The 27,562-nt window shown below is 35.3% G+C and overlaps 1 protein-coding gene across 4 annotated transcripts in view; it reads left to right on the top strand.

Annotated features, from left to right (window-relative positions):
* LOC123534739 (uncharacterized) overlaps nt 1–25,498 on the top strand; it is a 28,703-nt gene extending 3,205 nt beyond the window's left edge. For 2 of the 4 annotated variants that reach the window (XM_045317131.2, XM_045317132.2), the window contains exons 3-7: nt 4,759–4,791; nt 7,476–7,592; nt 8,119–8,309; nt 11,201–11,305; nt 13,561–25,498. In XM_045317131.2, coding sequence (XP_045173066.1) covers nt 4,759–4,791; nt 7,476–7,592; nt 8,119–8,309; nt 11,201–11,305; nt 13,561–14,106 — 992 coding nt within the window. In that variant the 3' untranslated portion in view covers nt 14,107–25,498. The remainder of the gene's footprint in view (nt 1–4,758; nt 4,792–7,475; nt 7,593–8,118; nt 8,310–11,200; nt 11,306–13,560) is intronic. The other 2 variants (XR_008366539.1, XR_008366538.1) reach the window with 2 other exon arrangements.
* The last annotated feature ends 2,064 nt before the right edge of the window (nt 25,499–27,562 follow it).

The raw sequence follows: 27,562 nt of genomic DNA, 5'->3' as shown, positions 1-27,562 counted from the left end.
ATGAAAATTTTTTCACAGGTGCGGTCAAAAACTAGGTCAGTAGGTATAAAAATAGAAAAACCTTGTGACCTCTCTACAGGCCATATTTTTCATGAGATCTTCATGAAAATTGGTGAGAATGTTCACCTTGATGATATCTAGGTCAAGTTCAAAACTGGGTCATGTGCCTTTAAAAACTAGGTCATTAGGTCAAATAATAGAAAAACATGGTGACCTCTCTAGAAGCCATATTTTTCAATGGATCTTCATGAAAATTGGGTCATGTGGAGACAGGTGAGCGATTCAGGACCATCATTGTCCTCTTGTTTTTTGCTTGTGAACACGATAGAGACCACATTTTGCAATCAACTTTAATCAAACTTGCACACAACTTGTATTGGCATAATATCTCAGTTCCTTTCCAAAACTGGCCAGATCCCATCATGGGTTCCATAGTTATGGCCCCTTAAAGGGCCAAAATTTGCTTTTTTGGCTTTTGCAGCCATATACAGACTTCATTTACTGTTTGATTTGATACAAACTTAGAAAATATCTTCAGCAACAATAAATCTTGGATTCCATGATGAATCTGTCAGATCCAGTCATAGGTTCTGGAGTTACGGCCCCTGATTGACCCCTGAAAGAGTCAAAATTTGTTAATTTTTACCTTGTGAACATGATAGAAGTGACATTTTATATTTGATTTTAACCACACTTAAACACAACTTAAGTCATAATAACATCTCAGTTCCTTTGAAAACTGGCAAGATTCCATCATGGGTTCTGGGGTTACTGCCCCTAAAAGGGGCAAAATTTTCTAGTTTGGCTCTTTCAGCCATATAGAGGGTTCATTTATGCTTTGATTTGATACAAACTTGCACTGAATGATTATCTTGATGATTTCTAGGCCTGGATCAAAACTGGGTCATGTCGGGTCAAAAGCTAGGTCATCAGGTCAAATCAAATGAAAAGCTTGTTAACAACCTAGAGGCCACATATATGACCCTATCTTCATGAATTTATGAAACTTGTTCAGAATGTTTATCTTGATGATTTCTAGGCCAAATTCGAAACTGGGTCATATGGGGTCAAAAACTAGATCACCCGGTCAAATCAAAGGAAAAGCTAGTTAACACTCTTGAGGCCACATTTATGACCCTATCTTCATGAAACTTGGTCAGAATGTTTATCTTGATGATTTCTAGGCTATTTTTGAAACTGGGTCACATGGGGGTCAAAAACTAGGTTACCCGGTCAAATCAAAGGAAAAGCTTGTTCACACTCTTGTTCATTTGATGTGCATGAAATTTGGTCAGAATGTTTGTGTGCATGAAATATTGTATGAATTTTCATCTGGGTCATGTAGGGTCAGAAACTAGGTCACCAGGTTAAATCAAATAATAAGCTTGCTTACAGGCCACGTTTTTTAGTCTAATCTTAATGGAAATTAGTCAGAATATTTGTCTCCATGAAATCACTAGGTAAAACATGTTTATTAGCTCACCTGTCACAAAGTGACAAGGTGAGCTTTTGTGATCCAAAGCGTCCGTCCGTCTGTCCGTAAACTTTTGCTGGTGACCACTCTAGAGGTCACATTTTTTGTGGGATCTTTATGAAAATTGGTCAGAATGTTCATCTTGATGATATCTAGGCCAACTTCGAAACTGGGTCACGTGCCTTCAAAAACTAGGTCAGTAGGTCTAAAAATAGTAAAACCTTGTGACCTCTCTAGAAGCCATATATTTCACAAGATCTTCATGAAAATTGGTCAGAATGTTCACCTTGATGATATCTAGGTCAAGTTCGAAACTGGGTCACGTGCCATCAAAAACTAGGTCAGTAGGTTTAAAAATAGAAAAACCTTGTGACCTCTCTAGAGGCCATATATTTCAAAGATCTTCATGAAAATTGGTCAGAACGTTCACCTTGATGATATCTAGGTCAAGTTCGAAACTGGGTCAGGTGCCATCAAAAACTAGGTCAGTAGGTCAAATAATAGAAAAACCTTGTGACCTCTCTAAAGGCCATATTTTTCATGGGATCTGTATGAAAGTTGGTATGAATGTTCATCTTGATGATATCTAGGTCTAGTTTGAAACTGGGTCACATGCGGTCAAAAACTAGGTCAGTAGGTCTAAAAATAGAAAAACCTTGTGACCTCTCTAGAGGCCATATATTTCATGAGATCTTCATGAAAATTGGTCAGAATGTTCACCTTGATGATATCTAGGTCAAGTTCGAAAGTGGGTCATGTGCCGTCAAAAACTAGGTCAGTAGGTCATATAATAGAAAAACTTTGTGACCTCTCTAGAGGCCATATTTTTCATGGGATCTTTATGAAAGTTGGTCTGAATGTTCATGTTGATGATATCTAGGATAGGTTCGAAACAGGGTCATGTGCAGTCAAAAACTAGGTCAGTAGGTCAAATAATGAAAAAACGTTGTGACCTCTCTAGAGGCCCTATTTTTCATGGGATTTGTATGAAAGTTGGTCTGAATGTTTATCTTGATGATATATAGGTCAAGTTTGAAACTTGGTCAACTGCGATCAAAAACTAGATCAGTAGTTCTTGAAATAGAAAAACCTTGTGACCTCTCTAGAGGTCAAACCCTTGAATGGATCTTCATGAAAATTGGTCAGAATGTTCACTTTGATGATATCTAGGTCAAGTTTGAATATGGGACACGTGCCTTAAAAAACTAGGTCAGTAGGTCAAATAATAAAAAACCTTGTGACCTCTCTAGAGGCCATACTTTTCATGGGATCTGTATGAAAGTTGGTCTGAATGTTCATCTTGATGATATCTAGGTCAAGTTTGAAACTGGGTCAACTGCGGTCAAAAACTAGGTCAGTAGGTCTAAAATCTTTTGACCTCTCTAGAGGCCATATTTTTCAATGGATCTTCATGAAAATTGGTCTGAATGTTCGACTTGATGATATCTAGGTCAGTTTCGAAACTGGGTCACTTGCAGTCAAAAACTAGGCCAGTAGGTATGAAAATAGAAAAACCTTATGACCTCTCTAGAGGCCATATTTTTCATGAGATCTTCATGAAAATTAGTGAGAATGTTCACCTTGATGATATCTAGATAAAGTTCAAAACAGGGTCACGTACCTTCGAAAACTAGGTCAATACAGGCCTCCTAGTGAAACCTTTAAAACCTTTAAAAACCTTTAATTTCAGAGGAAACCTTTAAAACCTTTAAATCTTCTGAAAAACCTTTAAAACGGCCAAATAGCCTGTAATTTTCACTTAAAACCTATATTTTTGTTCAGACTGCTTGCCATGCCATTTTAAAGCAAGTAATGGTTATACTACTGTATTTCTTCCCCCCTTTTAAGTGTTGTTATTAGGATACTGCTTGTGTATCTTTCATATTGAGTTTTTCAGAATGCTGTCGTGTTCACCAGGCCACATACATGTAGATGTTTGCAGTAGTGTTCACCAGACCATGGGTGTTCCATGTATTCAGCATAAGGTACCATGGAGCTGAATGCTTGAAATGGTCTGGTGACATGATGTTTACACTATGGTAACAGTGGACAAGGTCTGGTGAAGATACAGCATTCTGAGCAAAGTTGATGTAGACACCACAATAATAATAAAGACTTTATTTAACGAGGCAGCATACTTGCTGAAGCAATCTTCCGTATGGGCCTCAACGTAATATCATGATACATTTTACATATTTACAACATGGTACGACAACATAAATAAAGAACAAAACAGATACATTTTACAAAACCAGAAGTACAGAAAAAATTCCATAAGGACCTAAACATAATAACATAGTACATTTTACATATTAACAACATGAACAAAGAACAAAACAGATAGATTTTACATAATCAACAGCTTAGAATAAAAACAATATATTACAATGTATAAAACAGGAACCATATACAAAATAGGTGATATAAATGTGCAGTGAAAGTAGGTATACCCATTAAGTTAGGTATGTATATCAATCATAATGTATAATTCAAACAGTATGAGATAATATCAAACATGCCTTTTTCTGATATCTGGTTTTAGAGTGTGGGTTTCCATATATAAATTAACTTTTTTTTAGTAAATACCTATATATATTATGTGTTTTCAACGAGAATTCTGACAAAAATAGTCTTTATTTCCTCTTTATTTTTTAATATTTTACACTAAAAGGCCTTTATTTCCATAGATTGGAGCCTTTTTAAAAACCTTTATTTTTGTTCAGGCCTGCTAGGAGGCCTGTCAATAGGTCAAATAATAGAAAAACCTTGTGACCTCTCTAGAGACCATATTTTTCAATGGATCTTCATGAAAATTGGTCAGAATTTTTATCTTGATAATATCTAGGTCAAGTTCAAAACTGGGTCACATGAGCTCAAAAACTAGGTCACTATATCAGATAATAGAAAAAACGACGTCATACTCAAAACTGGGTCATGTGGGAAGAGGTGAGCGATTCAGGACCATCATGGTCCTCTTGTACTGCTATTGTGTGTTACTCAGGTGAGTGACTTAGGTCCATCTTGGCCCTCTTGTTGTAATATATCAAAGAATTTTTATGTTACTTAAAACATCAAGATTTTTTGTGATTTCTTATGTGGACACTGGTTAGTAGGAAATCCATGTATGTTCTGAAATATTAATTAGACTTTTAAGTGATATAGAAGCAAGATTTTAAAATTTCAGTTTTGAAAAATAGCAGCAATGTGTCTGACTTGTGTCCTTGTTTGATGTTGAGCACTGCCACATTATAAACTGTAAATATTTCTCTACTTGTTTCTTTCAGTGACATGGCTGGTAGAAGGTGGTTACTTTGAAGGTAACAAATTGTTCACTTAATTTTATATTTTCTATCTGTTTAACCTTTACCCTGCAAAATTTCTAAAGTGGACTGACCCATCATTCAGTTTGCACAACACCAATTATTATTCAAAGGGGTGTTCACTGAAAATTAACTGACTGAATAGCGAACAGTGCAGATCATGATCAGCCTGTATGGACGTGCAGGCTGATCTTGTTCTGCACTGGTTGCAAAGGCAAAATCACTTGCTGAGCTGAATGCTTTCAAACTCTACCAAAGTCTTCTACATTATTGGAAGACCTCGTATGATGACAAGGTTCAATACAATCTGACTAAAGTACATCTCCTATTACGCTACGCATAGGATCTGAAAACGACCTATTCATTGCCTCGTTCTGACGGCTCTTTCGCTAGCCAATCAGAGCCTAGCTTACAACATCTTGCAAATCTACATGTAGCATTGACTTTTGGTATTTACAATTCTTATGTCGTAACGTATCAGATAGCCGGTTAGCTCAGTCGGTAGGCCACTTGCTTTGTAAGCGAGGGGTCCCGGGTTCGAGTCCTGGAATAACCGCATATTTTTCTTATCCTTTGACAATCGAACAAGTCGTCTGATTGGATAACATAAAAATAGCAATAATGGAAATCCAAAATATACAGAAGACGAATGTGAATAGGTCGTTCTCAGATCTTCGTTTAGAAGATCAAGTACTTTAGTCAGATTGAGGTTCAATACATTTTAACAAAATTGTGCAGTCTCCTATACATAGAAAATCTTCGTAAAGCTTTTGTATTTAAGCAAATGTTGTAAAGAAGGGTGTGACAATATTTTCAAATAGTCCAGCACGCAGTTGTTATGTGGATTATGTTTCTAACCAGTCCAGGAAGAAATCCTCCACTCAGTGCTGTCTGATTTTTCTCGGTACATCATGATGCTTTGAAAGATAGTGCTTTAACAAATTTCTACATGGGAGAAAAATTTATAGTCTGAACACCTTTAACTTTATCTGGTGGAAATGACAGTGAATATGTTTATGTGAGTGTACTATATTTGCTTCACATGTACTCTGAAATTGACCTTTTCATTGAGACACAAATTTGTGGATTTCAAATTTTAATACTTTTACTTTAGGTAATATAGAAATTTACTTGTTTGTTTGGATATTTCATTGATCGACATAATCACATATTGAACAAAAATTAGTGCCCTACTAACTGTGATTTCTTGGAATTCTAATTATTGTGAGTCATATTTTCAGTCTGCTTTTTTGATAACAAAACTGTTGTGTGAAGAGGTAACTTTCATGCGGTTTAAACTTTAACTTACTTGAACCATTGTGTGTAGAGGTAAATCTCATGCAGTTTAACTTACTTAAACCATTGTGTGAAGAGATAACTTTCATGCAGTTTAACTTACTTAAACAGTTGTGTGAAGCGGTAATATTCTTGCGGTTTAACTTACCTAAACAATTGTGTGAAGAGGTCATTTTCCTGCGGTTTAACTTACTTAGACCGTTGTATGAAGAGGTAACTTTCTTGCAGTTTAACATATTTGTTGTTTAACTTTAGGACTTTGGGAAATAATACATAAAAACAAGAAGTAAAAGTCTCAGTTTTGCTCTACAGAGAATGAAGATTGAAAAATTTAGCGTTTCTGGCATGTACCTTTTACCATAAATATCAGTTAAAGCAGTTCTTTAGATGTTCTCAGATAATGAAAAAAAATCTGTTTACAGTAGGTCTGGCCAAAATAAGCAACTAAATTGAAAATTAGCAGAGAAAATCAGATAAACCAGAACAACTTGCCACTTAAAAAAATCTTTAATTTTAGAGATCAGGGTCAAATAAAGGATGGATGACAACCCAGTCTAATTGTTTTTCTAGAAAACTAAACACTCTGATAATGAGAAAACTGATAATGAGAAAAATACTATGTTAGGATAAACAATGGAAAATGGATATACATGTATGTTGATTAACCATAAATGAGAAACTTCCTTAATTTGCAGTCATGCATATTTTTTTCTCTCAAAATTTTTTGAGAAACAGGTAGTACAAAAAAACAATGTTCATTGTAAACCCTGGAAGAGAAAATACCAAGGTCCCTACTGGGGCTTGAACCCCAGACCTCGTGATCCATAGGCGGACACTCTAACCACATTGCTAAAGGGTTAACCCAACAGCAAGGCTGTTGGAAGTGGCCTATAAACCTACTGTCACTACAAATCCTTTTGATATACATTTTTGTAGGTATAAACTGTCTAAACTCTAATACAGGTAGTTAAACATTCAGCCTGCTGCAGGCAAGTGATTCTGCCTTTGCGCCCAGTTTAGACCATGATCAGCCATTAGCCTGCACATCTGTGTGCAGGTTGATCATGGTCTGCACTTTTTGCTTTTCTGTCATTAAATTTTCAGTGACCGCCCTTTCGAATAATAAACGGTGCTGCCAAATTGAATGATAGACCAGTCCATTTTAGAAATTTAGCAGGGTAAAGGTTAAAGTAATAATTGGAGAAGCAGCTTTTAACAGAAATTGCACGAAGATTAAAATGATTATCTGACTGTATATAATATTAACCTTAAGTTCTAATTACCTTTATTGGCTTTTAAAGTCCCTAAATCTTGATTGTTTCTGTTAAGGTTATTTTTTTTAATTTACGAAAGTAGATTGAAAGTTTTATAAATATTGTTTACAGTAAAGATGCCGCTTAATGATGGAAAGTTGTGCAATGCCAGTCTTGGACCAACGGTGAAAGATGACATAGAGAAGATCAAAACATACTCATTTCCCGAGGCAGAGAAATACCTAGAAGGTAATATCATTGCTTCTTGCTCAGTTTAATTTTGAACTATTTGACACCCCCTCCCCACCCCTCCACCAGACATTTTTGAGGGGCTACATTCGAATTATTTTGTCCGGTTTGTCCTCTGATTTCTTTCTTAGACTTTGCTTCCACTAAATATAGAATCTGTTTTGATATCAAGGGCAAAAATGTTATCTAGTTTTGCAGTTAACTTACATATGTCTGTTCCTTCCTTCCATAACTTCTGAATTTATGAGTTATTTAGATTTACATGTTCCACAGTTGTTCCAGAAGTAATGTCATTAGAGCCATTAAAACGTGTAAAACAAAATACAAAACAACAAAAATTCCTATTAACAAAATACCTTGATCTATTTACAAATTTAGGTATTATTGCTTATTTATTAAGAAATTGTCTTGGTACATAAAGCATGGTAACAGTGATTGTCTCATGTCACTGGTGTTATTGATGTCAGAAATTTATATTTTTGTGCAATAACAAGCCTTAGCACTGAAAATGTTTTATCATTCTCAGAGTTGTTTCCACCGTCACTGCCTGATGAGACAAATCTTCCAAAGATGCCGGTGTTTGTGACGGCAGCCTCCGCTAGTCATTATACAGAAGTGATGGAACTAGTCTACAATATATCTGCTGTCATAGACAAATACAAGGAAACTAAACTCATTGTTTATGATTTGGGATTTTATACATCACAAAAGAAAGAGGTAAGGTTTTTCAGCTACTTTAAAGCATGTTTTACTGGCACTGTGAAATCATTTGATTTTGTGGGCATGAGATTTAGCATGTTTGGTCAAAAAGGCCTTTTCCATGTGGTTATATTCATGGATTTCAACTTCAGAATGTAAAATGAACGTATTTTACTTTTCCGTTGGGATTAAATTTCATGGATTGACCAAAAAAACGCCTCAAGTACAGGTTAGTTCTAGTACAGAATCCAGGAACACTGGGTAGACTAACTGCCCACTTACATAACTGAAATACTGTTGAAAAATGGCGCTGAACTCATAACAGATAAACAGATAGATATCATTAATGATGTTTTATATGGAATGATATTTAGGTAAATATTACACAATGCCTGCTGACTGTTAAAATTTACTCACTGACACTCCCATTGTGCTTACTGGTATAGTAATCATGCATGCTGGCACCTTTAACACGCTTGTTGACAATGATACCACGCTTGTTGACAATGATACCATGCTTGCTGACAATGATACCATGCATGCTGGAAGTTACAACTTCTTTGATGCTTAGACCCTTATGTCTATATCATAATTTCATTTGGCAAAATTACAGTGCCGTGTACCGTATCGGAATATTTCAACATGCCGGGACTGTATATAAGCAACGTTGCACAGTTACAATGCTCACAGAAGAAAATACACGATGTGACCACACAATATGAAAGATGCAATCAGCCACTAAGCAAGTTGAAAGTAAGCATAATGCAAAGTGCAACATTGCACGTCACATTTTGATACCAGGGGACGCAAGTTCGTGGTTTTCACGAAAGGTAACGGGAATATCCGGCCTATAACGGATTTTAATTAGCTCTTGGCTAAGTGTCAAAACAATCATCACTGACTCAAGTTCATATTCTACATGTTCAAAATGACAGTTTGACACATTATTAGCAATCTGCAAAATTTTGTCCTTAACAGCCGCTTTAATTTGTGAAATCTCAGGAATTTCAAACTGTAAGGCTTCCATTTATATAACACGTCACTTGTAAATAAACACAACATTAAAAATAAATAAAGTTAAGACAAATGGCGATTTGCAAAAAGAGGAAGTAACTATTGTTAGATCTCTATACATATTCGGATATCCTCGATAATCTTTCCGGCAAATAATTATTCAAAGTACGGACAAGGCAGTCTGAAAGGCAGCTAAATCCCCCGCCACTGCTATGGATAGTGAAAGGGTAAACCTTTGACCTTTAGCTGTGACTTTGACCTTGAACTGACATGGCTGATTCATGAATTCTGCACAACGTCTTGATGAGGTGATTATTTGACCCAAGTTTCATAAAAATCCTTCAAGGGGTTAGGAGATACAGAGCTCAAACTTTTGACCTTGAGTTGTGACCTTGACCTTGAGTTGACATGGCTGACTATTGAGTTCTTGATGAGGTGATCATTTGACCCAAGTTTGATGAAAATCCTTCAAGGGGTTTAGGAGATACAGAGTGGACACAAAATGGAAGGCTCAAACCTTTGACCCTAAGGTATGACCTTGAGCCGGCATGGCTGACTCATAAGTTCTGCACATCGTTTTGATGAGGTGATCATTTGACCCAAGTTTTATAAAATTCCTTCAAGAGGTTTAAGAGATATAGAGGGGACACAAAATGGAAGGCTCAAACCTTTGACTTTGAGTTGTGACCTTGACCTTGAGCCAGCATGGCTGACTCATGAGTTCTGCACATCGCCTTGATGAGGTGATCATTTGACCAAAGTTTAAAATGAATCCTTCAAGGGAATTAGGAGATACAGAGTAGAAACAAAATGGAAGGCTCAAACCTTTGACCTTCAGTTGTGACCTTGACCTTGAGTCGGCATGGCTGACTCATGAGTTCTGCACATTGCCTTTATAAGGTGATCATTTGACCCAAGTTGATGAAAATCCTTCAAGGGGTTCAGGAGATATAGAGCGGACACAAAATGGAAGGCTCTAACCTTTGACCCTAAGTTGTGACCTTGACCTTGAGCCGGCATGGCTGACTAATGGGTTCTGCACATCATCTTGATGAGGTGATCATTTGACCCAAGTTTTATAAAATTCCTTCAAGGGGTTTAGGACATATAGAGCGGACACAAAATGGAAGGCTCAAACCTTTGACCTTGAGTTGTGACCTTGACCTTGGGCGGACAAGGCTGACTCATGGGTTCTGCACATCGTCTTGATGAAATGATCATTTGACCCAAGTTTCATGAAAATCCTTCAAGGGGTTTAGGAGATATGGAGCAGACACGAAAGTGTTACGGACAGACGGACGGAAGGACTGAAGGACCGACGGAAGGAGACCATTCCTATAACCCCCAACCACTTGTGGCGGGGGATTAAAAAACACGACCACTTGAACATAGCGCCCCCTGTTATCAAAATGTGACATATACTTTTGAAATGACATTATGCTTACTCCTATTTTGCCTAGTGCCTGATTACATTGACCTTACTGGTTGATCACTTCGTGAATTTTGTTCTTGGATGCACCAGATTAACCAGTATAACCATAGCATGTTGAAATATTCCAATACGGTACACGGCACTGTCATTTTGCCAAATGAAATTATGATAAAGACATCAGGGTCTAAGCAGCAAAGAAGTTGTAACTTCCAGCACGCATGGTATCATTGTCAGCAAGCATGGTATCATTGTCAACAAGCGTGTTAAAGGTGCCAGCATGCATGATTACTATACCAGTAAGCACAATGGGAGTGTCAGTGAGTAAATTGTAACAGTCAGCAGGCATTGTGTAATATTTACCTAAATATCATTCCATAGTTTTATATGTTGCTTTCTATTTTTAACAGTGTTGTGATTCACATCTGAAGGCATGCTGTAGTAACAGTAAATTTCTATTCTTCAGATTGAGAGAGTGTGCAAGTGTGAAGTGAAGACATTTCCCTATACGGATCTACCCCAGCATATGAAACTGATGAAAGGCTATGCCTGGAAACCTGTTGTTATACAGGTATACAACATAGCTTTATATATTTAAAAGTAATGAATGCAAGTAATAAAAAAGTGGTTATCGGAAAAAATAGATTCGTATGTGCTAGGAAACAACAGGAAAAACAGAAAAAATGATGTATGTAAGGCAAATGGTAGTTTTAATAGTAAGTATGGGTTATAGATCATTTATCAACCTTTTAATGAAATTGAAATAAGTCATAATGGAATGGAGCAATTTAATTCATTAAAAAGTTAGTAAGTGATATATAACGCTATAAATTTCAAAGTTTTAACATATGAACAGTAGATAGCCATTAGCAACCTGTTATTGGGCAGTTGAGTGGTCAGCATAATGACTTTACTAACCAGGTATTGTGTGACCTGGTATATCATATGGGTAAATAAGTTGTTGATTTGAAATCCTCAGCTTGATCAAAGGATGGTCAGATTGGGTAAACTACAAAGAGTTGTAGTAACTTGTACCATGGTCTGCTTTGATTGGAGCAAAAGTCATTCAGCATGTTGACAGTAACTGTGGTAACAAGAAAAGTGAATGCTTTGATTTTATGATTTATGCATTGTCTGACGGGGCAGTCGAAACAAAGTTTACTTGTTCTCAGTGTTAAGCAGTATGACAAACTGAACAAGTAACTTGTATTGATGAATGCCATTGTTACTTATGGAATGTCCATCAAATTCCTCAATAGCAACTATGTTAGCAATGGTCTGACATTGAAGCAAATGTGGTCATCACGAATGATGAACTGTTGAATGTCTACTTCGATTGTCATTGATAACTTTATACAGTCAAACTGCATTATCTCAAACTTGACAGGATCAGCAAAATATGTTAGAATTATCAGAAGTTCCAGCTATTGGACAATATACTGTATAAGTAGTTATTTCCGCGGGTCAAACTCGGAAGAGTTAGCAAATTCGGAATTCCAGCAGAAATATTAGCGAATTCCCTTTTTCCAACTTGCGTAAAAATAGCTTTTCATAAGAACCACTAATGTATCTGGCGTAATAATTACATTTTTGCTGCATGACAGCATGGTTATCACTTATATGGAGCCAGTGAATATTTGTATATAAAAGAATGTGCTACACATAACTAAAATTGTTGTTTACCTTATCTTTATAAAAAAAATAATTACTTGAAACGACTAGTATTTATTAAGGAAAACAGAATATGTGTATTTATCAACCTAAAAAAAAACTAACAATATGTATTGAAGTAAAACCTTTTATTATATTTTGTAAAGGTGTGAAATACAATTTTAAAAGTCAGCATGTTTTCTCGCTTCCGTACTCGCCTATGTCAGTTTACGGTAATTAGCTTTTCTGTCAACAAATGAATGGAATTAAATCAAATTATGATAATCTTTACCTTTTTGAAATACATGTATAACCAAACAACTCGGGCTTTTTTGTTTTGACGTATTTAAGGCCAAAAAGGTAGCTTTAAAAACGTGTATAGTGTATAGACTGAGACAGAGGGTCAGTTTCTCTTGTTTTCTACTAGTGTTTTCGTGATGGGTTGGCTGATATTTACGCTGGAGAAAATGTAAGCGAATTTTGTAAAATCGTGAAATTCGCCAATATTTCCACCTCGCTAACATAACCACTTTTACAGTAGATTATATAAGGATTTTACGGGGACCTGAAGATGACTTTTAGTGAATTGTCTGAATTCGAGCGAACAAAGTTCGACTGTATACTATGAATATAAAATATGTATAAATGACAATGGCAAGAAATTTATACCTACATGTCCCAAGCAGTGCACAAATTTATCAAAAGTGCTAAAAACAAGGATAAATATCCAACAAGATAAGTCACATTCCAGGAATGCATACTCCTCAGACTGCAGTTTGCAGCAATGCATGCATGGACAGGCACACTGCCAGTACACACATACACACAAAGACATTGTTTGTCATGTTAGAGAACAATAATGATAAATAAAGAACAATGAAGTATGAATCATTTTTAGGCTATCAGTTAATGAATCACATTTGTTACAGTGTTTATACCTACCTTTACAATGCCACTTGGTATGGAGCAACGCTTTTCAAATCATGAACCTATCAGCTAATGAATATCAATAAATTAAATAATTATTTAATTGAAATGACATGTTCAGCGACTAGTTTAGCGATACATTTATTCTGGATTGCAAAGTACCACATACACGAGTTAGTGATTCATACTTGAGATTTGAATGCTTTTATGGCCATGTTGTCTTATACTGACCTTTCATTATTTTTTCAGCTTGCAGCGAGAGACCACCCCTTTGTGATATGGATGGATGCTTCAGTACGATTCACAACCACAGATCTTGATGCTCACTTTGAAAGAGCTCGAAATCTTGGGGTTATGGCAGCAAAAGGATTTGCCCCAATCGCCATGAGAACACACCCGAAGACATTCCTTTCACTCGGCGAAGAAGCTTGTACATTTAAGGCAACAAATGAATTTGAAGCAACCTTTATTCTTATATTTGGTAACAAATTTGTTTCAGAATTTTTCCTGAAACCATGGGTGTCCTGTGCTTTGTCATTTGGATGTGTGGTTCCAGATTACAACACTAACAGGTATATAAACTGTGATAGAAGCAAGGAACAAGTCTACTTTGATTGTCATCGATTTGATCAGTCAGTATTAAGTATTTTACTATATAGATTATATCATAAAAATATAATGCACCATAGAATGGATCACACATTTTTCAGGTTCTGTAAGGGGGCAGATGAACAATGGTATCTTCCTCAATTTATCAATGAACTTATGATCAAATACCAGGAAGTGTGCTTTTAATTTAGAATGATATGTCACTTGAGTTCATGATTATTATGTCTCCCACCATACAATGGTGCGGGAGACATATTGATTTACTCCTGTCTGTCTGTCTGTCTGTCACTCTGTCACAAAGCTTGTCCGCACTCTAAGTTCAACATTTCTCATCCTATCTTCACCAAAATTGAACAAAACGTGTTTGCCAATAAGACCTCGGCCAAATTCGATAACTAGGCAAATCGGCCCAAGCATTTCAGAATTACAGCCCTTGAAACTTGTTTTTGATAATCAAAGCACTCAAAGTCTGATAAGGCAGTTGAGGTCTTGGTGCATGGTTGACTTGTATACTACTATTCAGATGATTAGGCAGTTGTGGGAGACATGCGCTTTCCTCAAAAGCATCTCTAGTAAAACTTGAGTTTTGGAAGCAGTCTGAAAATTCCAGCATGTGATTGATTGATTCTGACCTAAGTCTGAAAATTCCAGCATGTGATTGGTTGATTCTGGCCGAAGTCTTCAAATTGGCAATCTTGTATTCTTAGACTGGTCTCCAAACTCTGGGGTAAGGGGTAGGGATTGGCATTTAACCATGGAGTTTGAATTGTAGTAATGAACAGACTGATTATAAGATGTTTAAGCTAATTGGCAAGGGCACAAAATCAGATTATTATTGAATCTTTGCTATATTCATTCCATTGACCTTAACACAGTTACATGATTACTGATAAAACATGGTAGTTGCTCATTGGCAGAGTCTAAAAACACATGTTGACAAGTGCAAAAAATCCTCAGGCATGACTTCACAAAGGCATGAAATAACCATGACACCATATTAGTAACAACATTATAGTAGATTTTCTACTTGAATTTTACTTTTTTGCTTGTTACCCATGATGTAGTTGTTTATATTATTAGCCTGATAGTTGTTATATGTAATGATAAAACAGTTGTTGCTGTATACATTTGGTTAATATGAGGATTTATCAACAAGGAAAAATTGATACCAATCTCAGACTACGTCCCCCATTTGGTAGACTGGCTCCCGTCCCTATGTTTGTTCTACATATATATGTTTATTCATTAAGAGGGAAGTAACTCCAGCAGGTTGTTTCTTCATTGACTTTTTTTATTGCCCCTGGCTCCGAACATGTATGGTTCAGCCATCAGATAAAATGTGCTATTTTAGAGGCTAAAGATTTTCTTATTTTGCTTGCAGTATTTATAAATATAAAAAAATAATCATGCAGCCAGGGAGCCAGGCTACCCATTCGGTATCTTTTGCCAGGTTGATAAATCCTGATATTGACCTCTTTAGAAAGCAGTAATTGTATAATGCCTGAACAAGACTATTTTATATTGTGGTAGGCATGTAAATGTAAGTGAAATGAGGTTGTTGTTTTTAGCACACCTGAACAATTGTGATCAGGCTGTGTCCGACGTTTGTCATGCGTGCATCAGTCCGTCAGTCGCCAACAATTTTGTTTAAAAGACATCTCTAAAACCACTGAAAGGATTTTGATGGAACTTGGCATGGATGTTCCTTTGATAGTCCTCTATCGAAGTTGTTCCGCTTGGTTGCATATAGGGGCCGCCAGAGCTAAAAATAGAAAAAAAATTCAAACAACATCTCCTCCTAAACTGATGGTCCAATTTTGAAATAATTTCACACAAATGGTCCTTCTGTTGCCCTCTACCAAGATTTTCAAATTGAATCAATTTGTCAAAAAACTTTTCCCTTTATATATATAGTAGAAACTTAGAAAATCTTCTTATATAAAACTATTAACCCAATTATAAAATAATTTTCACACAAATTGTCCTTGTGTGACCTTCTACAAATAGTGTACAAATTTTTCTGATTCGTCAAAAAACATGGCTGCCAGAAGGCGTCACTTTTCATCAACAATTTCTTTAAACAACCTCTTCTTCAAAACCACCAAATGGATTTTGATTAAACTTTACACAAATGATCTCTGGGTAGCACTCTTTCAAAATTGTTCAAAATGTTCCGGTTCATTGAACATGTGGATGTGTCTTTTTGGTTAGCAATAGGTTTTCAGATATCAGACTTCAAAAATCCTTTTCTCTATAGCTTTGATATTTGGCATGTGATATAAGTGTTTGGCTCTCTACCATACTTGTCCAGAATATTGCCCTAAGGTCAAAAAAATGGCAACGCCCCTGTGTCTGACATGTACTTACTATAGGCTTTTATTTAAGAAACTTTGAAAATCTACTTCTTTGTCTGAATCAGTAATAGCTAGAGTCTTTATTATTTTGCATGTGATATCAGATTTGTAATGTCTACCATAATTGTTCAAATTATTGCCCTAGGTTAAAATGTGTATGATATGTATATAATATAGGCTAACATAGAAGAATTCTAACTCTATACTTATACAAACACACTTGAAGCCTTGTACACAGGTGAGCGCTTTAGGGTCAATTACCCTCTTGTTTTACCTTTACATATTTGAGCTAGTCTCAAAACTACAAAATATTTATAAAATGAAACAAATTTTGAAGTTTTGTTAGTATTTGCTTTCAACTGTAGTTTCCATGGAAACATTATATTTAATTGTTTTCTTTATTTTAACTTTTGTTAATAATCCTGCTTGTAACTAAACCTGACTGCTTTCAGTTACAAAAAGTTATTGATATTTAGTCTAACTTTGTTCGATTGAACTTCATGGGCTTGTGGAAACTTGTTTTAGAGATTGGTAGAATGTGACAGCTGCAACCTACAACTATAAAATATTTTAAGTATATATTTATATTATTATTATCTTTAAATATAAAACAAAAATGCATTGACAATCACACAGCATCTTCACAGAAGTATTTTAGATACCTTTCAATTCATTGTTAGCTCAACTATTCAAATAGGTAGAGCTATTGAACATTCCCAACTGTTGACATTCCAATTTGGTTAAGTTTTTGTATGTAAGTTGGTATCTTGGTACCCGCTGACGAAAATTGATTGAAATTTCACACATTTATTCACTGTGATGAGTTGATATGCATTGTACAGGTTCCATAACTCTTGTTTTACCTTTTTACAAAATTGTGCCCCTTTTTGGAGTACTATATTTATACAATTGAAAAACACAGCTGTTGAATAGTGGAGAGTTGATGTCCTCAGACAGTTCTTGTTACTTCTGTACTTATAAGTACCTAGTCATAAGGTAGCCAGTATTAACATGTAGGTATGAAGTGTTCATCATTGTTATCTGTTAGTTGTTCATCCAACTACTTATTTGTTGTAGTTTTCATGATTACAAAATTATATGACAGCTCCTGTTTATAAGTATATTAAATTAAGACCAACATTTTTTAAAACTTTTCATCTGTTATAATAATTTTATTCACTCCTTAGTCATTCTTTTCATGGGATTTTTTATAGTTGATTAGAAGGTAGATTTTAGTTTCATCTTAGCTTAGTATACATGAAGCATAATGCACTGGCCTTCTTCAGTTTGATTTATTTTATTTCAAGTTTCATTATTTTGCTGTCTGTCACAAGGAACATCAATGCATTGTTTCATAATTTTCACATGTTTGACGTCACAGGAGTGAAATAAAGCCGTTACATAAATTTGATAATACACTAGCTTTGATCTCAACATCGTTTAAAGTATCGGAGACGTTGATCTAACTGATTTGTTTATTATAGTTAAAGAAAGTAGATTTTTTAAATTTTTGGCTGGAAAAGCTAACATGTGATAAAAAGAATATTACATTTGTGACTTTACACATTGAATTTATTAAACTTGTTTAATAAATTCGGTATGAAAAGACACTCTTGTAATATCCTCTATTTAAAAAAGCATCAGTATTATCTGCATAAGCTGTTTGTCACTGGAATGTATGGAGTGTGCTCACACTTATAGCATGGTAGATTTCTTTGTTTCTATATTTATATGTACCTTAACCTTTACCTGCTAAATTTCTAAAATGGACTTGTCCATCATTCAGTTAGGGCAGTACCACTTATTATTCATAGGGGTGTTTACTGAAAATTTATTGACTGAATAGCGAACAGTGCAGACCATGATCAGCTTGCAGATTGATCTTGGTCTGCACTGGTCGGAAAGGCAGAATCACTTGCCACCAGCAGTCTAAAGGTTAAAAGTGTCAGTACTACTTGCATAAGCTGGAAATCATGTAGAATACTCATACTTACAGCTTGGTAGATTTTCAATCCAGGTAAATAAATTAGGTCATGATCATAGCTTTACAAATTGAAGACCATAGAAATAATAAAATGCTCAATAGGTGTATTACACATTGTTTATACAAATGGATTCTGTGAAATCATTAATATTCGTGGGGGACTAATTTTCGTGGTTGAGTCAATCCACGAAATTTAATTCCAACGAACAAGTAAAATTCTCATTCATTTTATGTTTAGAAGGTGAAATCCACAAATTCATATCCCCACGAAATTGCCATTTTGACCAAAACCAAAAAATTTCATGCCCACAAAATTAAATGATTTTACAGTAGTGGGCCACAGAAGTGTCCTAATAATCTAGAACAGTAAATGCATTTTATATTTGGTCATGAGGAAGTATGTATAACTAATACTGTAGAATTTCAAAAGGTTGCAGTGATAAAGTATGGGACAAGGGTTGATCATATTTTTCTGTATCATTAGAGTAGGTCATCCTCAAGTATTTATATGCCATGTTCCTATTATATTTATGGATTAGTTTGAAAACTGAACACAAATACAGAGTTTTGCCAAGGAAAAGGGCAGACCAAAACATAGACTATTGAAAATGCAGTATGAGGCTTTCATTTTCATAACAACATTATGCCTCTGTATAAAGGATAAAAAAATAATCATGAGGATGTTGATTTGTAAATGTGTAGTGAAAGGAGATGAAATGTAATATTGTTGTACATGTACATTGGGTATGTTTGACAAGTACCTCTGAATAATAATATTTTTGATAATATGTAACGACATATTTATTACATGTTTTCTTAGATGATTATTGAAATGTAACAGCAGGTTATTGAAATAAAACAGCAGATTATTGAAATATAACAGCAGGTTATTGAAATAAAACAGCAGGTTATTGAAATATAACAGCAGGTTATTGAAATGTAACAGCAGGTTATTGAAAATAAAACAGCAGGTTAGTGAAATATAACAGCAGGTTAGTGAAATATAACAGCAAATTATTGTTTTAGTGAAATATAACAGCAGGTTAGTGAAATATAACAGCAGATTATTGAAATATAACAGCAGATTATTGAAATATAACAGCAGGTTATTGAAAATAAAACAGCAGGTTAGTGAAATATAACAGCAGGTTAGTGAAATATAACAGCAGATTATTGAAATATAACAGCAGGTTAGCGAAATATAACAGCAGGTTAGTGAAATATAACAGCAAATTATTGTTTTAGTGAAATATAACAGCAGGTTAGTGAAATATAACAGCAGATTATTGAAATATAACAGCAGGTTATTGAAAATAAAACAGCAGATTATTGAAATATAACAGCAGGTTATTGAAAATAAAACAGCAGGTTAGTGAAATATAACAGCAGGTTAGTGAAATATAACAGCAGATTATTGAAATCTAACAGCAGGTTATTGAAATGTAACAGCAGGTTTTTGAAATATAACAGCAGGTTATTAAAATATAACAGCAGGTTATTAGCAGGTTATTGAAATATAACAGCCTGTTATTGAAATAAAACAGCAGATTATTGAAATATAACTGTGGATTATTGAAATACAGCTGTGAAATACATTTAGTAATTTCACAGCCAAAATAAGAAATATATATTTCAGTCATGTGTAAACAGCAGTGAAAACAGAAGAAACAAACTGTTAAAAACAATCAGAATTGTACTTCAATAACAGCTAAGATGTATTTAAGATTTGACAAAAGCGTGAGTTATCACTGTAATTTCGTTAGCCCATCTATTCAGAGAATAAGTTTGTCCTGGTATTGGCATGGCTGCTGTATTCAGGTTGAAGGCTTATGGCATGTTTCTCAGTTTCACTGTTATCTTCTTATCTACTGCCCTTATACTCTAGTATCTCGTAAGAGTAGGCCTTGGCACGGGGCAGACATCTGTAAGTTAAGTTTCAGGTATCATAAAGGTCAAGGTCACTGAGGTTAAATATTGTAAGAGTGCTGGTTAAAGTTTATGACAACCTTCTCAATTTCTCTATATCATCTTAACTACTGTCCCAGTTATCATCAAACTTCACCTAAGGATTAATTTTAGTAAGGGGGTAGACATGTTTTAGTTTATTTCCCTGCCTCCAAACCCACCCTTTCAAGTTTGTTCTTGTATATTTTATACAACTTTCACACATCTCATATCCGTTCTTGTTAGACTTCATAACCCCCACACACTGCTTCTTGCTCCCCTCCAAACCCCAGCTTCCAGTTTGTTTCACCTTTCTCACAATATCATATGTTATTTTGTTTCTTGGGTTCTCTCATTTCTCTGCGCCTACAACCCACATCGCATTACATCCCACTTTAAAAAAGACTGTCACACTTGTTTATATCTTATTATAATAGCTTGGCAAACATTTTCAAGTAGCCTAGCTGTTCTTTTGGGAGCTCTTGGGGTTTATTTTTTTTATTTTAAGTGTTATAAAATTAATGTGTAAGTGTGATTTTTTGTTATCTCTTTACATATAAGATTTGAACTATGATATATTTTAGACATGTCCAACATTACCAAAGAATTGTGTATATTTATAGTTATGAAACTTTATTAATCTTTTCTACATTTGTTGATAGTTTAAGTTAAATGTATCTTTCGTTAAGTTAATTTCTTGTTTCTTTTATATACTTTCTAACGAATTCCTGTTGTAATAGAACAATTCTATATATGTGTAATTGTATATTGAAAATTGTAATAATTTTACCCCCTGAACAACGAAGTTGTATGAAGGGTATACTGGTTTCAGGCAGTCCGTCTGTCTGTAGACACAATCTTGTGGGCACCATCTCTCCTCATCCCCTTGACACAATTTAATGAAACTTCACACAAGTGGTCAGTAACATCAGTAGTTGTGCATGGTGCATGTTAGGTTCCTTCGGATAAAAATTGCAGAGTTAGGGGACTTTGTTTTTTGTTACTATACTATATACATACAGTCTGCATATGCAATCTTGTGGGTGCTAAATCTCCTGAATCCATGCACATAATTTAATGAAACTTCACACAAGTGATCAGTAGTAACCCTAGTTGTGCATGGTGCATGTTAGGTTCTTTCAGAAAAAAATTCTGCACAGACGTGGGACTTCGTTTTTTGTTAATATACTATATACATACAGTCTGCATATGCAATCTTGTGTGCGCCTAATCTCCTGAACCCTTGCACACAATTTAATGAAACTTCACACAAGTGATCAGTACCAACCCTAGTTATACATGGTGCATGTTATGTTCTTTAAGATACATATTCTGCAGAGTTAATGGGACTTTGATTTTTGTTACTATACTATACATAGAGTCTATATACATACAGTCCACATAATTATGCAATCTTATGTGCGTCAGATTGCAATGTACAGTGTCAGTGCGTGATGGGGGTACATTCATCACCTTCTGTGATAGCTGTAGTTTTAGTTGGCTTCAGTTATAAATTATTACATGTTTTTAAACAGTTTACCCATTATATGAGAAAACCCCTGTATTAGTGACACAGTATAGTTATTGCATAATAAATAGTTTCAAATACTGGAAAATCATTATTTTTCTTATGTTTATGCAGAAACTAGAAACTAGTATATTGTAATGCAGGTATCTAATGCAGATCAAATTCTGCCATATTTTACAAATAACATTTTATTTGTGTTGTCATGGCAACTGAAATTCCAAAGCACCCATGCAGAATTCAGTGGTGTATAGCTAAAAGGCCCATGATGAAACCAATAATACAAGGCTAAGTTATTTTTCAATAAAATCAATTTAAACTGTTTCTGAATATTCAAATGTATGATGTTTAGTTAGTGATAGACATAATTTACCGCATAAATGACATGAAAAATACAGATCTTGCACAACAACTGGTATTGCTTTCATGATGTTCTTAACATCACATCTCTAAATGCCTATGGTGACCTACTTAAAAGTATTGCAAGTCTTGAAATAGCAAAGATAATTTCTTCATATTTTCATACTTGAAAGTTAGATGAATGTTCTTCATGAACATTTTGTTATCACAAATTTTGATTTTTTTGTCACTGATACATGTAATGGCCCATATCTATGCATGCTAACACTTAACTGAGATATAAACTAATACCCTGAAATCTCTTTATATATGCCATGACTTAGTAGGGATTTGGCGATTTATTTTCAAGGTGCCTCATTTTTAAGCCGTAATCATTTTCAAATACTTTTTCCAATAAGGAAACAACACAAGTACTTTTTATGCCCCCGAAGGTAGGCATATAGTTTTTGAACCGTCTGTCGGTCCGTCGGCCTGTCGGTCTGTCAGTCTGTCCGCAATTTTCGTGTCCGGTCCATATCTTTGTCATCGATGGATGGATTTTCAAATAACTTGGCATGAATGTGTACCACAGTAAGACGACGTGTCGCGCTCAAGACCCAGGTCCGTAGCTCAAAGGTCAAGGTCACACTTAGACATTAAAGGATAGTGCATTGATGGGCGTGTCCGGTCCATATCTTTGTCATCGATGGATGGATTTTCAAATAACTTGGCATAAATGTGTACCACAGTAAGACGACTTGTCGTGCGCAAGACCCAGGTCCGTAGCTCAAAGGTCAAGGTCACACTTAGACATTAAAGGATAGTGCATTGATGGGCGTGTTCGGTCCATATCTTTGTCATCGATGAATGGATTTTCAAATAAATTGGCATGAATGTGTACCACAGTAAGACGACGTGTCGCGCACAAGACCCAGGTCCGTAGCTCAAAGGTCATGGTCACACTTAGACGTTAAAGGTCATTTTTCATGATAGTGCATTGATGGGCGTGTCCGGTCCATATCTTTGTCATTCATGCATGGATTTTAAAATAACTACGCATGAATGTGTGACACAGTAAGACGACGTGTCGCGCGCAAGACCCAGCTCCGTAGGTCAAAGGTCCTAAACTCTAACATCGGCCATAACTATTCATTCAAAGTGCCATCGGGGGCATGTGTCATCCTATGGAGACAGCTCTTGTTTATTCAGTTTATTCAAGAGTCTGCCTGACTGTGAGGCCATCCTAACTGGCATGACTCAGTACATCACAAATAGCTGTATGAACTGTTAAACCATCTTCATATTGTGAGCAAGCACACTCTATCTCTTTACTCTGTTCAACATTTTTGGTCTTTCAAGCTTTGGTAATAATTGAACAAAGATAAACTATCATCAAATGAATATTTAATTCAATCTGTGCGACCAATTATTGTCAGTGGAATTAGGTATCAATACCTGATTTGTTGATATTGTCAAATAAGGTAACAAATTTTGCCTCAAGTGAAACAATACACGACTAATAGACGTTATGTTCCACATTTTTATAAGAGCACATGTTCAAAATTTGGTTGAATTGCAATACATAGAAATTGGCAAAGTTATAGTTTTTATTGTCGAGCCCGCTTGCGGTGAGCTCGATACAGTCGCAACTTTTGGCGGTTCAGTGAATGTGCGAGCGTCCGATTTTGTCCGGACCATAACTTTGACATGCATGCACCAATCTTGTTTATATTTGGCATGAATGTTTACCTCAATGAGAAGGCATGTCATGCGCAAACCCCATGTTCCCATCTCAAAGGTCAAGGTCACTGAGGTCAAAGGTCAAATTGAAGTTTGTCCAGGGCATTTCTTCTTCATGCATGGTGGGATTTTGATGTAACTTGGCATGAATGTTCACCATTATGAGACGGAGTGTCATGCGCAAGAACCAGATCTAAGGTCAAGGTCACACTTGACAGCCGGCGGGCTCGACATTCTGCCCGTTGGCATACTTGTTTATATATAAAGGTTATTCTTCAGGATTTTCTTTTATTTCAGTAGATATCGCATCAGCAGTAAACAACAGGAAAACAGGGTGAGAGTTTTGAAATAAGCTTACTACTCGAGCTTCAGTGCTGATACTTGTAATATTGTATAACAATAGGACAATAAAATATTGTTTAAAATCACAAAATATTATGGCTGGCTAATTTTAGAGAAAATTATTTTTTTGCATTATATTTTGTGTATTTTGTAAACATTGCAATTTTTTTTTCTATTCCTGTGTGATTCTAATTTCAGTTTTTTACCTTAGAATTAATCTCTTATACATACACAAGTAGATTTTAAATAGACTTATCTTCACGAATGTAATCACTGTCATACCCTTGCATGATCGTAAAAGGCGAATAGTATGGTCTGAACACTTGGTTTTGCTGTATCTCTATGATTCAAGCAGGAATAAAGGTTTTGAGTCAGTATGAGATGTAAATGAGATGTGAAATCAAAACATTTAGTCCTGTTTGGCGCCATGTAACCTATACTCTGCTGGTGCGCCGTAAAACCCAAATCAAAATCAAATTGTGACAGACAAAAGACGGACAAACTGATAGACAGCACAAAATTGATGTAATACCTTCTCATATAAGGGGATAATCCTTTCTCAAGTTTTTGCACAAATGTCATTTATCAGGATAACGTAGATTCTAGCATAAAACTGCTGTTCTTTTCACTTTCCGGGGGTGTTTTAACTGGAGAGAAAATGTTTGATAACATAGAGATTCTCGCGCTCACGTACGGTTATAACACCATTTTATATATCCACGTTCCGTGGCAAAGCGTAAAGGTACTACGGCCCCAAAACGGATAATTCAAATGGATATGAAATTCCAAAAAGCACCAATGCAGAATTCAGAAACACGTGAGAATTAGTTGGTTTTATGATAATCGAACAGCGTTTGTAGGCCTATTGCTTTACTCGAGGTAAACTTCCTTAATAATAAATATTGGTAAAGACAACGGAAAACATGCCGCCGCGGCCCGGTTCCATTCCCGACGCGAGTATCTTTTTTCTTGATTTGGCATTTTTAAGATAGTTTAGAAACAAAAACTCATATTCTAATGTTCGTAATATGACCCAGCTTCAGTTTTAATGAAATATCTTGAGGTCAGTGAGTTTAATAAGCACATTTAAGGCTTGTTGTAACAAAACTATTGATTTTTCTATAATTTTGATGGTTTTACTGTAGGAGATTTTGTTTTAGGCTATGTCATAAATACTGGTCAGATATGAATCACATGAAATACGCAGTTGTCTTCAATCACATAAATTGCATGGCTTTTTGGAGTAGTCACGAGAGCGGTCCAAGGCACGATAAATGCTACTTGTTAAAATGATTACATTGAAAACTATATATGAAGTAAAATCTTATGAAATAAATTTGTAGGTAAACAGACTGGATGTTGACTTGAATTTATACGGCGGCCACGCTACATTGCCTGGAGTACAGAAGGGATTCCATTTAAACTTGCAGTCAATATATATCACAGTTAAATTCATTCACAAGTTCTTGTAAAATTACATAATTTCCAATTGATACATTCTAACACATGTAACATGTATATAATCATTTGGCATAGCACCATAGGGGGAGAAACCATTATACAATTATTGCCTTTTGGCGAGATCGACGTGGATTTATCAGGTCGATAAATCCATATATCGACCGAACCAAAAAGGCAACAATTGTTATATTATTAAATCCAGCCTACTTATAAATATGAAAATAATATACAATTATTGCCTTTTGGTGAGGCCGATAGGCCGATAAATCCACATATCGACCGAACCTAAAAGGCAACAATTGTTTTATTATTAAATCCAGCCTACTTATAAGTATAAAGATTAAATACAAATATCTGCAGCCTTTGGTCATTTTTCGTGGTAGGCTAAATTGTTTATGACGTCGCATTGTTTTGACGTCAAACCTTGATGACGTCACAGCTGGAGGTCAATACGTGTTTTTGGCTCCGCCTTCGAGTCAATACGACTTTTTTTTATTGATCATTTGACCACATCTAGACCAATGGAAAGGACTTTAAATGTAGATTTAATAATAATGTTTTATTAAATAATATTTTACTTACAGTTTATTAAATGGACTTATTCTGTTAGAAGTATTGCAACTTTCAAGCTTCAGTTGTTTGTCAAAACCAACGTGTGGGCGAGCGTCGCGTGTGTGGTTGCGTGTTTGTGTAATCGAATTCAACTAGGGTCAGTTGTATTTTATAGCGTATTTAACGTTAATATGAATACATGCTGCATTCGAATTAAAAACACTGGATAAAAAAGTCCTTTGTGTATGTGCGTGTGTGTGCGCGCGTGCGTGCGTGTTCGGGTTTAGGGGCTATTTTGCGTGTTCGGGTTAAGAGTCTATATTTTTAACGATTTTAGTCAAATAGCGACGATATCTACATGTAGCAGTGAACACGAAGCACAACTTTATAGAATTGTTTCAGTGAAATATTATGCCGTGTCGCATGACATGACATCCTATCCAGTCTCGTTAAGGAGGTAGGTTACCTTGTTCCAAGGGTAAATTCAAATTAGTTGAACCGCAGCACATTTTTGTATTTCGTGTAATATGAAGTTTTAACTGCTACAATCTCAATTTCGTTTGTCTCTGTCCCTTCAAGTTCAATTTTTATCCAGGTTTGAAGAACATGACCCTCCAAAGGTATTTCATATTGAAAGAAGAAGGAAAATACGGATATTTAACACTTTTCAGTGTATTTTAGTTTCATTGATATCCGTAGAAGTCTGCATAATTGATAATTTTACTAGTATGCACGTTATCTTTCTAATGAAAGCTTAAAATGTATATGTCGCGGGGCTCGTGTTTCCATGGTAACGCATTTTCTCTCATTTTTAAAGAACTATGTATAAAAATAGGGATTTTCGACGGCTTCAGTGCCATTCTGTTAATGACCAACATGGAATATTTGGGTAATATTATTAGCAAAATACCAAGCACTTCAGACTAACAAGAAATACTCTAAATCAAATTTATATATCCTATATGAGACCTGTTCTATAATACGCATCTGTAGTCTGGGACGGCTGTGCAGATTACGAAAAACTCCAGTATGAGGCTGCACGTCTATCGAACGTCTTCTTAATGAAATTGGTTGGGTATCTCTGTCCGATAGACGGAACATTCAAAAACTTGTTTCCATGTATAAAGTCAAACATCGTACATTACCGGACAATCTATTAATTTAATTCCAGAAACAGTTAACTGTTGCCAATGATGTACCCTGTCTTCTAAGAAACAGGAATGATAATAGGCCTAATTATAACAGATGCTCGTCGCACACACATTTTTGATAACTTGTTTATTCCATCAGCTTCTTTGTGGGACGATTTAGAATACGATATAAGAAATTCATCCACAACTGATATTTTTAAATCAAAACTTAAACTAAAATACAATCCTCCTTTGTACCCACATATTTTTG

The sequence above is a fragment of the Mercenaria mercenaria genome, chromosome 12, assembly GCF_021730395.1.
Source record: "Mercenaria mercenaria strain notata chromosome 12, MADL_Memer_1, whole genome shotgun sequence".
Taxonomy (NCBI): Eukaryota; Metazoa; Mollusca; class Bivalvia; order Venerida; family Veneridae; genus Mercenaria; species Mercenaria mercenaria.
The sequence above is the reverse complement of the archived record's forward strand: the minus strand, read 5'-3'. Positions and strand labels throughout refer to the sequence as shown.